The sequence below is a fragment of the Penicillium macrosclerotiorum genome (genome assembly GCF_028827735.1).
Source record: "Penicillium macrosclerotiorum strain IBT 26536 chromosome Unknown utg000008l_segment0_segment0, whole genome shotgun sequence".
NCBI lineage: Eukaryota > Fungi > Ascomycota > Eurotiomycetes > Eurotiales > Aspergillaceae > Penicillium > Penicillium macrosclerotiorum.
The window spans coordinates 2,477,422-2,491,054 of NW_026643087.1; the positions used below are offsets into that span (position 1 = coordinate 2,477,422).

A 13,633-nucleotide genomic window follows, 5' to 3' on the forward strand; every position below is an offset into this window, starting at 1 on the left:
TTTCCGTTATCTGCGTTGCCGTGCGTGCCTCTAATGATTCTAATCTTGACAGCCGATATGGCTAGCACGGTCACTTCCTACGATTGGGACGTTACTACCGGGCTTGACTTGACGACAAACAACATATTTCACTTGGAGATCCGAAATGCGTCGGATATCAATGATGTGAATGTAGTTATCATCAGTCGGAACTTCAACCTCACCAAAGGGACCTCGACATCCTCAACTACTACCACGAGCTCTTCCAGTACAACCTCCAGTACCAGTACAGGGGGAGGTATTACCACGGCGAACTTGCCATCCACAACCCAAACCACATTTCCTCTCTCGACAGGTAGCACGGCAAGCGATAGTAACAACAGTAGTGACAGTGGCCAGAAATCTGGCCTGTCAACTAATGGAAAGATTGGCGTGGGAGTGGGCGTTGGCGCTGGGTGTGCCTCTGTGGCCGTTTTGGCAGCCTTCTTCTATATGCGTCGTAAGAAGAAATCAGAGTCAACCGAGGACGACATGGATGACTATAGCGGATATGGCACCCCGGAGCCAGAGTCAAGGCCTGAATCAACGCGAGCGCTGAAACCACGGCTAAAGCAGGAGCCGATGCCAGCGCCCATACAAAAGCCGACACCAGCGCCAATACAAAAGCCAACACCAGCGCCAATACAAAAGCCAACACCAGCGCCCGTACAAAAGCCGATGCCAACGCCTATACAAAAATCGATGTCAGAGCCCATACAAAAGCCTGTACCAGAGCCCATACAAAGGCCGGTACCAGTGGCCAGGCAAGATACTTACCCCAAAGTTGGAGAGCTGCACCGATGGCCAGGAAAGGTTTTTGAGGCGCCTGCAAATGAGGCACGGCCGGTTTTTGAGCTACAGGGCTAAATTCTTCATTATCCCTTTTTGTTTGAACAAGATATCTAACGCTGCATATAATTTATGGGATTGGCGCAAAGAACCAAATAAATCTTGGGTCTGCAATGCTGCCGCCATGATTGTGCTTTGAAGCTGGCCACATTGATGTGAATGGGTTGAACTGAAATATTGACAGGCGAGGGATTCAGTCCTGATGGCTTTCACGGGAAGGAGGAAGAACGCCAACGCCATGATGATGATATCTTCTATTTCAATTCATGCTTTTCAGTGGTACCATCAAGTGGACGATAATCTAATGTAATTAGTCTAAACTATATACAATGGCATTAAGAAATTGACAAATAACAGTTCTCTGTAGAAACGTTTCTAGAGTTGACTTCCTCGTTGCGCACTGTAGCGAGCACTCATAGAGTCCTGGTAGGGGAAATAGAGCGTCACAAAGTCGAGTGTCCAGCATTACCGCTAGATTTGAGGATCATTGGCAGATAACACCCATCAGTCTACCTTGCGTCGCGCAGCTCTTTCAAAGCATTCATCAAACCTAAAAGCTCATACGGGATCTAGGAGATACGAGCAGTTCAGCATTAGCAAATGATGGCAGTACGAATATCAGCGATTTGCTCTCGGTCAGCCATATTTCGCTGCTAGCCTCGAATCAACACCCAACATACCGTAAGGCGCAGCAGCAATGTGCCAGGACTAGACTGCCGGGAACAGATAATGAGAAACCCGCCCAGATTGGGTAAGCTGACTAGCTACGAGCGCTGGTCTTTAATTGGTGCTATGAGGAGTAACCTCTTGTCCAATATCGCTAGCCGCGGATACCGACTTTCAGCGTATTAAAGCTATAGCCACTAGGGCTAATTAGATAAATATAGGATATTTATACGAGGAAACTTACTAGAGGTTACGACAAAGCCAAGCGGTAGAAGATATTCTATAACCCTAGCTTAGAAACAACCTAGTATCGAGATGCGAAGACTTCACCAATATGTACAGGATAGTATATATCTAAGGCATAGAAAGAAAGATCTTCTTCGATCTTCTCCTTCGGGTTAAACTTGATAAAGCCCGATAATAGAAACATCCGAAGAGGCAGGGAAGATAGCGGTCTAGATGCTATGGTTCTCGTAAAAGGAAAATACAACTTGGGCGTGACACGAAGGACAGAGAACTTTGAGACAAGCGCTCACTCTTGTAAGTTTCCCAGCAAGTGCTCGCATACTAAACAGTCCAACAAATCGCAAGTTGGGGGCGGATCAGCAGTAAAAACAGTATTAATGTCTTACGGTTATTGTAGGAGCAGGGTAAGGCATTAATAAATGGAATGGTTTTGTTATTGGTGGTTGAGCCGCCCTCTGCACTTAAGTACCCGCTAGGAAAATCATGGGTTTGTTGGCCAGTTTCCACGTGATCACCAGGCGCGTAAAGAGCAGCATGGGTTTGTTTTGCGCGCCAAGAGAGGTAACCGATCACTAGGCTGAAACTGTCCGAGACTTAATCAGAATACAGACATATGATAATCAATCAATCAATATTCTTATCATCACTGTTGGAGCTTCCTCTATTTACAAGGTGCCATGCAGGGATTTGCCACAACCAGGAAGGGTTGGCGGGCGGGGTTTAAAGCACTAATAGCCCTGCGTCACCACTTTTCCCTTATTTTTTCCCTTTGCAATATAACCTCTCGGTAACGCTGATACGACCCAGAATGGCCTTTTGTGGATGATGCATCTTTCCATAGTTGGGTCGATTTTAAGCCCTTGCCTTCTAACCTCAGAGTAGATTGCTGTTCCTGACACTTACAAAGCCTAGATTCCCATTGAGGCCTATTGAGGGATAAAATTTGGCAGCTAAAGCTCTAATTCAAGTAAATTCGGCCATTTTATTAGAAGGATCTCGACGGACGATTTCAGGCCTCCCTTCGGCGGTTGCTTTGTCACGTTGATGGTAGAAGGTTGCCGAAGGCCATTTTTGACATGCGGATGTAACAATAGAAAGGATATGAGTGGTCGCCATAGATCGTAGAGAATGTGGAGGATCAGCTATTTACTCCAATGTACAAGAGAATTTGACACAAAATGTCGATTGACATGTACCACAACGCTCCATGCGTTAACGTTTCAGCTCGACATTAGAAATAACGCCATTGTAGTCACTATCAGAAATTGAGTGGATAAGCTTTTGTGGTCAACTCTTGCTGGAACTTTGAGATGGGCGCCTTATGTGAACATAGGACAGGATTGCCATGTCAACGCCCCTTCTTTATCTTGACTTTTTTTAATACTTCATTTGGAAAGACTAGGCAGGGTTCGAATCTCGGCTCCGCACCGCGTTCTTTTTTTCAAGCGCTCTTTGTTTGCAATTGACATACAACACACTTTTCAACATTGCCAGGCTTAACTTAGGAATCTCTTCAAGCAGCTCCAAGGATTTCGATTCATCTAATTCATTTATATGTCTTGACCTCGAAAATTAAAGCGCATTTTGTAAACGGTGCACCCACCTAACTAACGTATTTCACTAACGAGCGGCGCACACAGTACACTCTTTGAGATATTCTCCAGTCCCAACCCAACCTAGTGGAGCGTATCTCGGAGTTTTTGTTTATCTTTGATACATGACCTTCCGCCGTGAGTAACGCTGTGGCATGGTTCCGGAAGATGGTTGTCTATGTATCGAACTACCTGTATAATTAAGCATTTGGGATAAATCTAAAGAATTTGATCAAAGGTGAAAATCTAATCAGTAACGTGGTGAAAATCAATAACAGGGTTTCGTCCTTGATCTTTTCACAGATCATGTGCATGTTTATGGATAGCCGTTTAATTAGATGCCATACTTGCGACCCCGCGCGAATATTGGAACCGTTCTCCTCCACTTCGTTTATGTAATAATTACCCGGGCATTCATGCTAGGAGAGTATACCACTATCCGGTCAGAGCACATGTTCAGTTTCCAGCATCAAGGCGATCTCTTCGTTCCTTCTCTAATCCCCTGCCCGTAACAATACTCCAGAGGTAAGCCCTATTCACAACCTCATGACTGCCCCCTTTCAATATCCATACATTTCCAAGGAATGTAGTCAGTAACACAGAAACCCACATGAATGGAATCATGGCAATGAAAGCCCACATGATACCGCTTCTGGGATTTCCCTCGTGGGCACCGCTTTTGTTTGTGAATACCGTAGACATAATAGTCAATCCAACAAGACCACCGAATGGAACGGCGAAAGAGACCAAACATGAGATCTGGGCCGTCATCGCTGGAAAGTATGCCAGCCCGTGGAGTGACGCTGGATTCAGTCGAATTCCAACACCGTGACCGACCAGCGCCATCATGCCATATATTAGGCTCGTTTTTGAGGCATGGACGGCCCATGCTAGGACTGTGATCCCAATTGCAGCCGTCAGACTACCCAGGAGGAGTGCGGGAAATGTCTGTCGAGGCCATACATTTGACGAAAACATGGCCATATAGGCGCCCGCTGTAAGCATAACACAGATGCGGTCAGCATTTCAATTTCAATTTAGGTAAATTGATGGATCTTACCGCCAAGGCCTGGGAGAAAGTAAAGTAGAGCTAGGCCAGCACTGCCAGAGCTTTTACCTTCCACAAGAGCAAAATATAAGTCCATGAAGTACATAACAGCGAACATGGCGATTCCGATGGAAAAGTTGATCAAGAACAAAAGACCAACATCACGCTGCGAGAGCAGTTCCCATGGCATCATGGCTTTCTGGCGTGGGAAGATACGAGACAAAACGGCACCTGGGGCCATGCAGCGTTCATAGAAGACCCAGCCGATGGAAAGAATACCGCCGACAACGATTGGTGCGAGAACAGCTGCTGAGCTCCAGGAATAATTGCCACCACCCCAAGTTAAAGCGAGAATCAGCAATCCAAATCCCCAGAGAAATAGCATTTGACCCCCGAAATCGAGGGTTGAAATACGGGCGACGAATCGACCGATTCGCGAGTTAGTGCGCTCTTCTGATTGTAGGATATCTTGAGGACCTTGAAGTTCTTTTCGAAGAATAAAGAACACCACGATCATCGCAATGAAAGCAATCGGAAGATTGATGGCAAAGCACCACCGCCATGAGGCCTGGGTGAGGTAGCCACCAATCACAGGCCCGATGCTGAAACTCACCCCAGAAACCAAGGCAAATATGGTCCAGTTTAGTGCATATTCAGACAAAGACACTCGGTCGGCCAGGATGGTGCGAATCGAAATATTCACGCCAGCTGCACCAACCCCCTGCAAAGCACGCCCAAGGAGAAGGACACTAAAGGCAGAAGTTGGCGCCCCGGTGCAGATGGCTGAGCCGACCATCATGATAAAAATGGCCGCCTGGAGAGTGACATGGCGACCAAATAAATCTGTCAGTTGCGCCCAAAAAAATAAGAACGCAGCTGAGCAAAGGTTGAAGGAGGAAATAATCCAGTTCAGCTGTTTAATTTGATCTGCGAATGCGTTAGCCACAGACATACGCATTCGACGCTAGCCATTAGATCAAACTCACTGAAATCGGTTGCGATATAGGGAAGGGCAGATGCGACGATAGTTGTGTCGAGGGCTTGCAGGCAAAAAGGGCTGAAAAGCCCCAGAATAAGCTTCCAACGATATACTCTTCTTTTTCTGTTCTCTGCTGCCTCTTCAGGGGTCTGAATCTTCTTCTTATTGCTTTCTTTCTCCGTATCGGGCTCCTCGAAAAGATCATCCGCGATATTTTCACTTGGGGGTTCGATCGCTTGTTCGGCTATCTTTCTTTCGTTCCGTTTCTTTATCTGTTTATAGATCAAAAACATTTTTCAGTAGTCCCAGCGGCCAGACCACGAATTCAACCAACTGAGTATTTCAATAGTCAATACGCAGAGGCTGCTGATTTATTGCGGGCAGGAGATATCATATTGTGAACTGGGGAGTACCCGCCCTTTAACCACAGAGCCAAGCTTAGGCTGCGGATAGGGCCTGTTTTCAAAGTTTGGCCAGGTCGGGTAAGCATCGCGAAATCTGACCCAATACGGTTTAGCGCATTGAAGGACCCTTGTTTAAGCCTCGTTTTCCCTTTTTTGGCAGTCTTCGTATTCAAAATATCACTCGGACATTTCTACGCGAGCAACCCTTGTTCATTTTTCATAATAGCCTACCATGTTGCCCTCACACATTAACGAAAACTCTATCTAGCTAATACCGAATTAGCGCTCACAGCACCGCCTCCAATAACTTACTAGGCTAATCAGTCCAGGTGAGCCTTTATACGGATGCCCTGAGAGGCAAATGTACAAAGAACTGAAATTGATGTCAAGTGATGAAAATTTGCGCCATGGCTTTGAGGATGAAATTCTGGATCCTCAATGTTGTTTATGCTTTGGTAGTCATAGAATGTCCCCACCCCAACTGAAAAAATGATTAAATTAACATCCTACAAGGCGCAGCACAGAGGTCGTTCAGCTCCATTCTAATCGACATTAGACCAGTAAAAATATCGGCTCAAAAGGCATCCGTAAAGCTTTATATGGAAACCATTGCGAACGCAGAGCCAATCAGAAAGTCAGTCACCATCGCTCTAACACCACACTATACCTATTTGGGACAGATATCGCGACCTGGGCGGGACCTGCCACAGTGACGAATCAACGGGCAAGGAACTTTCTAGGCATCATGTCTGCATTGCGGCTGGATTACTTATATTCTTCTCCATTGGAAAAAAAAACTCCCCAGTTTCATTTTATTCCCCTTCTTTCTCTATCTACTAGAAATGGTAGCCAAACATAAACAACTCACTCCTCGATCCGGTGAACTTGCTCATTTCTGGACAAAACTAATGGACAACGTGGGCAAACCTTGGGTACCAAACGAGCCTGCTCCAGCATATGAGGAGTTATTTGACGCCGAGGATCTCCATTCTCAGGGCTTGGTGAGTAAATATCCATTATTCGTTTGAAACCTAAGAGTTTTTGGTCTCCTTGAAGCCCTTCGTTATTGACGGATTGTCGATAGAACCCTGCATTCCCTGAAGACGTGGCCGATGTAGGTGCTGCCACTTCCGACATTGAAGGGCAATCGCACCATCACAGCGACTTATCAGGCTTCCCATCAAAACTCAAGTCGCTCATCGGATCCAAATCTCGACCCCATCCCCATTGCGATGCATGCGATCGGCAATTGGAGCGCAGAGAGAGACGTCAACACCGGCGGCAAGTCTGCACCACTGTTGCGAAGACGTCCGTCGCTATCATCCTGATCATAATGATTATGTCTATTTTTAAACATTCCAAAGATCCAAAGGAAACTATATAATCCTAAGTTTTCTTAAACCTAACCCGTTTAATTCGATTCTCGCCCGCCAAGGTGTATATGTTTAAATTTATTCCATTCAACCATTTTTGATGAACCCTGTCAATACAGTATGAGCCTGATAGAGTCTCGCAAGCATTTCCCATCCAGATCAAGAAACTAATCAATGGTTCTGTTTATCTTGTCGAAGAGAGGCGACCAGAGCCTCGGGCCCCATGTTAGTGCCATTGCGCTTTGTAAAGTACACACGCAGGTTGTAGGCATGGATAAATCCACCAGACACTTCAACAATCTGTTTTGGTGGACCGAGGCTTTTAAATCACAACTGCGCGGGTAAAGGAGAGGAAAGCGTGGGGTCTGCATCATAGGACATCCCTGTGTCCTCTAAATGGCTCCGATAAGATTGAGAGATTCAGGATCGAAGGGATAGAAATATATCCATCTTTGCTCCTTTTGGAGCTTTGAAAAGAGATCCAAAAAGAACGCCGACACGTTGAAAATTGCAATTGTCTGTTGATGGCGAAGCCCTTTTGTCCCTCCCGATCCCCTTCTCTCTACCCTTGGCAATTGTCAAAACCATTACCATCGACACATAATGGGGTGAGCTGTAGTTCCAAAGTTTGACTCAAGGTCGCTGAAAAGGTCATTGGTTCCGCAGGACCGAGGGCTAAACTGTCATGTCCAGTGAGGAATCTTATAAAGCCCCCGTGGGTGACGATAACGATATCTGGTCGGCTGGTGTTTTCCAGTTGCTTAAACTGCTCGAATAGGCGACGCTGAACTCTTTGCCCACGCTGTTTTAACAATTCGAGCTCCGGCGAATATATCCCTTCTTTTGCTGGGAAAACTGGATCCAGCTGAAAGGAGTCCCAAGGTAAGTTCGGGAATTCCGAATGTAGGATTCGAGCATCCGAGCCAGTGTCACAGGGGCGGGCTGAATGTGCTTGTATTTCTGCTTCCAGAAGAAGAGTCGATCCTCCTTTGACTCCTTTATTGGACTCGTTGGCATAATACTTCTCGTCCAGTGCCCCCTGGAAACCGATCAGGGATGTTTGAAGGGTACGTCGAAGAGGCGACGTGATGACCAATCCAACTCGGTCTTTGAATATAAAACCTCGACTTAGATCCTCGCACTGCTCGATTCCTCTCGCAGTTAATGGTGGGTCAAGGATTGTTTTGTCGTGACTAGGATTGTGAGTTCCTTCCGCGTGCCGTACTAAATGCAATCGGAATGTCATTGTATTTTCACGCCTGGTGGATTACCGTATTCCAGCCGTCCAAGAATGAAGTTGAAATTTTTTTGCAATTTCCTTCTTTTCCACGTTATTCTGGATTTTCATTTTATATTACATTAGATCCCGAAACTCCACTCAACTCAAGTCGCCAGCGATCTCCGAGGTCGGGATAGACTTCCCAATAAGGCTATGGTCACACCCACCTCGGAAATATGGCGACGCAGTCTGCCAGGGCAAGTCGAGTCTATATATCTTCCCACATTTTGTCATAACAAGCATCCATAGAGGATTGAATGACTTCGATAAATTTTATATGAATGTGAAAGTAGAGGTAAGATGAAGTTCTGTAACTTTTTCGTTGTTTTCTACGTACCTCATAGTCGTGAATATACGTATATTCTTTTTGGCCAATATACACTTTTGATGCTGTCACAATGTTAGCAACTGCTGAAATTAGACACACTTGCCACCCCCAAGCCACGGAAAGTATCCCACAAATAGAAATAATTGGAAAATCAAGCACTTTTATTTGCTGTACATAAAAAGCGATCATTAAATCTAATACAACCTGGCATCAAAAAGGGTAGGTAGCTGCGGAGAGTTGAGTTGCCGGTCTGATCCGCAGAGACAGGAGGGTAGGCTGACATAACATCAGCTTGGGGCAGTCTGGGACTTCAACATGCCTGGTTTTTGAAATGAATACAGGCTTCCAACCATAGTAACGAACTGTATGCGCGACGAGATAAAGATTGTCGTTGAAGTCAGATGCGGTAAAGTGTGATCACGTTTGGTAACCTTGTCCCTCGGATCAGGTGAATAGGAATTGGTAACCCGGGTAGCCGATTTCCTGAATGGTGCAATATTTGAAGAGACTTGAACCCGTTGTAACTGCGGGGGTCTTACTGGCATCATATTGCGCCATTCTGACATTGCCCCAGCGAGAAAGAGTCCATCATATGGCCACTGGAAGATGCGACCTGGGCCAGGTTTTACTGGTCGATAGCCGCAAGCCCCGCCTTCACATGAGAAATTCAGCCTGCAATGTCATGATAGTATGCGAAGCATACAGTTTGGCTTGTTGAGGATGAGAAGATATCGGTACAGGGAACGGAACCTCATCAAGTGTTGGCGGAATTTCAGGGTTGAATTGCGCGAGAGATACAGAAAGAAACTGCGAGAAAGTATAAATCGAGGAGAGAAGCTTCTTCAATATTACACAGACGAACCATCTTTTGAATCAGACAGGAATTTGATTCATAAATAGTAAAACCATGGCACCTTCGGTTGCGGAGATCCCTCAGACAGAAATTTTGGTCCCCATCAAGACCAATACTGAAATACCGAAAGAGAAGCCGAAAGTGAGGAGAGTTATTGATGAAGAAGGTGGAAAAACTACTGCAACCGTATGTTATCATACCCTACTCCCCGTTGTGTTACATAGGAGATTAACTAGACCATTGGCACCCCAGTATCCACATTATCTTCCCACCTGGGATCATGGCGAGAAATATAATCCACTTGAAGCGTTTACTCATGTTGACCACGGAAAATATGCCGATCAGTCATTCAAAGATCTTCTACAAGAAGGATCCCATGTTCAAAAGCTCACTCCCACCATCGGTTCTGAAATTACAGGCGTTCAACTGAGCAGCCTTACATCCGCAGGAAAGGATCAGCTTGCTCTCCTTGTTGCTCAACGCAAAGTGGTGGTTTTCAGAGATCAGGATTTTGCTGATCTTCCAATTCAACAAGCTCTCGACTTTGGAGGATACTTTGGCCGTCATCATATTCATCCTACAAGTGGAGCCCCGGAAGGATATCCTGAAATTCATCTCGTTCATCGCAGTAATAATGCGTGGGAGTACGACGCATACCTGGCAGAAAAGAATAGTAGTGTATCCTGGCATTCTGATGTTACATACGAGCAACAGCCACCGGGCACAACATTCTTGTACATCCTTGATGGCCCAGAGGTGGGCGGTGATACCGCCTTCGTGGACCAAGTCGAGGCATACCGGCGCCTTTCGCCAGCTATTAAAGAGAGGCTGCACGGACTGAAGGCTGTTCATTCTGGAGTTGAGCAAGCCGAGTTCAGCCGCAAGCTTGGTGGAGTTGTGAGACGGGAACCAGTGAAGAACGAGCATCCTATTGTTCGAACTCATCCTGTGACTGGCGAGAAGGCGCTTTTCGTCAATAACGGCTGTAAGAGACAATTTTCCAAGATTAACTTTTGTTCAAAGCTGATGGGAAATGAAGTCACTCGCAGTATTGTGGGATTGAAAAAGGAGGAAAGCGATGCTCTATTAGGCTTCTTGCTGGCTCATGTTGGCCGTGGGATTGACTACCAGACTCGGATTCGATGGGCACCCAGGACAGTTGTTGTGTGGGATGTAAGTTGCATCATGCCTCAGTAATTAAACGCATATTGACCGATGGAACAGAATCGTGTTACGGCTCACTCCGCAATAATTGACTGGACAACCGGCGAGCGACGTCATTTAGCACGTATCACACCACAGGCCGAGCGTCCATACGAAACACCTTACGTGGCGCAGGAAAGCTAGGCATAAAGTTGAATATCCTGTTATTGTGTGAGGACTTAGGACAATTCGAGATCTGAGTATTCGTTTATACAAACCCTTTTACGTAGTCTAAGTGTCTCCCTGCTATCCTATGTAAACAGACCTCGCAGCGAATCAGATAAAAGCATTCATGGACAGTCCAAACAAAGTAGTACGATTTGAATCTCTCGAGAGTGGTCTGGTATTTTTAAGACGAGGCAATGTCAGAACTGGATGTCGTGATTTCAGGTCCTCTTTTCGCACTCTCTTGGCACTGAAGCAAACCAAGCCTTCCCCGATGTTGGCGTCTCTCTTTGCACATGAAATTCAAAATGTCAAAGACTAGTAGTTACAAGAGGTTTATTTCTCCTAAATCTCCTTATAAGGGGTGTTCTTTGCTTAAGTAAACAATTGGCACTTTGTGATCAATGTTGTATTCAACATGTGAAGATTATAAAACATCTCAGTTCCCCTGCCCCGAAGCATTCTTTCATTCAAAGCAGTGGGTAATGTCAATAACGAAAACACATATCGTTCAATATCCCCATCAAATACTCTTCAAGCTTGCCCTTACAATTATCGTGCAAAACGAAAATCAATCCTAGAAAGGATCGCCTTGTCAATCACCCTGTACAGTGGACCGTAACTAGAGAGTCTGGACCGACATACCTTTTATTGGTTAGCACTGGATTCTCTCGCAGATATGCCTCTCTCTCCGTACTAGTCATTGCGTCCCATTTAGATGCATTGTATCTACTTTGACATTAGAAAATCAACGCATACAATACAGATTCGAAGTTCCAAACTTACCTGTTCCACCAATCATAGTAGAACTTGGCTGCAACAAACAAGAATAGACTGACAACAGCGAGAGCAATGAGAACCTTGTTACCGTGTCTGTAGTATGGAGAATCATGTGATTGATAGACCTGTTTGATTTGGTCAGTGTTATGCTTGAAACTTCGGTAGCAAAGCATTTGCAGAATAAGACACCGAGGTACTCACATTAGCCCCAGCGATAGCACTCAGTTGCACAGACATGTTATATAATGCAGAAGCCACAGTTCGTGTCCGTACAGAGCCTGCATTGCGCGAAGTCAACGCGACTACCACGGGATGAATGCTTGGTGTTCCAACAAGAAGCGTAAGGATGGCCCATCGGGGCCAGGGCATACTTCGCTCAGGAAGCAGTTCGAGTGCAATGAGTAAGGCCAAATTCCAAACCTCTACCCCAGCACCACAGAGCAGTCGCTGATTTGATCTCTCTGCAGCCCAAGTTATGACTATCATATTGAGAATGCCCACAACTGCTGCTGGGATTATCAATAGATTGGTCTGGAAAGTTGTGAATCCCTGAGATCGAAGCTGCAGAGTAATATAATTTGTTGCGGGTGTAGACGGAATCATCCAAATCAATCCGAGTGCATATATTGGCCACATATGATAGTCTTTCAGGGAGTGCCACAGCAACTTCGGTGTAACCGCTTGGCGATTATGCATACTCCCTTTGCTAGGGTCATCACGGATCACTCTGTTAACGATCACCTTTTCTTCATATTCTGTGAACCAGCCATCCTTTCCACGGAGGCCTCCCTTAGTCTGCACAGGGGAGGCAGGCATCCAGAATGCAGCGATAATCCCAATGATCCCAGTAATCAGCCCTTCGTATGCAAATAAATAGCGCCACGAACCCCCTCCACTGGAATCGGTTATGTGGAGGAAACCAAAGGCCAAGAATGCACCGATAATACCAGTGAGTGAGTAAGAAATCCAGAAACAGGCTAATCGCTTTGGAAGCTCGCTTGATTTATAGAAGAATGACAAGAAAAGAATTGTATCGGGAATACTTATCACTAGAGTTAGTCAAATATCGAGGTAACATGGAATAGTAAGTGACTTACAAGCCTCCCTCTAAGAGCCCCAACAATGCGCGACAGGCAAAATAGGCACCCCGGCCTTTCAAAAATGCTTGGCAGGCTGCTACTAAGCTCCATGCGATCATTTGCATAGGAATCCAGCGATCAGGACCTAGTCTCTTGGAGAGCAGCTGAGAGGGCATTTCCGCTAACAAGAAGCAGACCAAGAAGATTGTCTGGCCTAAATTATAATCGTTGGTGGTCATTTTAAGATCCTTCAAGAGGGTACTCGCAAGGGCCTGGCTGATATTCCCTCGATCCAGTTGAAGGGCAAAAAATGTAACACAGGCAAATGTGCACACTCGAGCGTCAATCTATAAAGCAGCATGAGCTTTGGCTCAAGTGGTTTCCTATAGGAACAGCTTGCGAGTAATTTGACCCACCTTTCGAACAATTCGTCTTTCTTCCTTCTCAGTCCATTCAAAATCAGGATCCCAACGATGAATTCCTTCATAGCTGTCGATTGGCCTGTAGAAGTGGCGGCCCTCTCTGACCTGGAATGTCCCTCCATTATGGGATTTGCTTTGTTGCACTTCCGTATCAGAGGCATCTATGGTGCTGTTTGTCGGTGATTCTTTCTGGCTAGCAGAAACCTCCACGGCATTCTTGTCTTCTATACCCATGATTGACAGGCTTTAGCTAGCAGCCAACAAAACCTCTGATGGTATTTTGGTATTTAAGATGCTAGAGAATCTGGAAAAGCGACTGTTTAATACTCCAAAAATTTATGAAAAAGCC

At 45.7% G+C, this 13,633-nt stretch overlaps 4 protein-coding genes across 4 annotated transcripts; 2 read left to right on the top strand and 2 right to left on the bottom strand.

Moving 5' to 3' along the window:
• Positions 1 to 33: 33 nt before the first annotated feature.
• Positions 34 to 885, top strand: N7462_009076 (uncharacterized protein; the record flags this gene model as incomplete). The annotated part of the gene is made up of 1 exon (XM_057080790.1): positions 34 to 885. The coding sequence occupies one exon, from the start codon at positions 34 to 36 to the stop codon at positions 883 to 885; it is 852 nt and encodes a 283-aa protein (XP_056931118.1).
• A 2,942-nt stretch (positions 886 to 3,827) lies between these two features.
• On the bottom strand, positions 3,828 to 5,691 carry mfs56 (uncharacterized protein; the record flags this gene model as incomplete). Its single annotated transcript, XM_057080791.1, has 3 exons — positions 3,828 to 4,366; positions 4,432 to 5,346; positions 5,406 to 5,691. 3 exons carry the CDS (start codon positions 5,689 to 5,691, stop codon positions 3,828 to 3,830), a joined length of 1,740 nt encoding a protein of 579 aa, XP_056931119.1.
• A 3,998-nt stretch (positions 5,692 to 9,689) lies between these two features.
• Positions 9,690 to 10,982, top strand: N7462_009078 (TauD/TfdA dioxygenase family protein; the record flags this gene model as incomplete). Its single annotated transcript, XM_057080792.1, has 4 exons — positions 9,690 to 9,821; positions 9,888 to 10,620; positions 10,675 to 10,808; positions 10,860 to 10,982. The coding sequence occupies 4 exons, from the start codon at positions 9,690 to 9,692 to the stop codon at positions 10,980 to 10,982; spliced, it is 1,122 nt and encodes a 373-aa protein (XP_056931120.1).
• Positions 10,983 to 11,554: 572 nt separating this feature from the next.
• N7462_009079 (Major facilitator superfamily domain general substrate transporter) lies at positions 11,555 to 13,518 on the bottom strand (the record flags this gene model as incomplete). The annotated part of the gene is made up of 6 exons (XM_057080793.1): positions 11,555 to 11,580; positions 11,641 to 11,732; positions 11,790 to 11,908; positions 11,985 to 12,825; positions 12,881 to 13,209; positions 13,279 to 13,518. Coding segments are annotated over 6 exons (1,647 nt in total), but the record flags the coding sequence as incomplete, so codon positions are not given.
• Between the last annotated feature and the right edge of the window lie 115 nt (positions 13,519 to 13,633).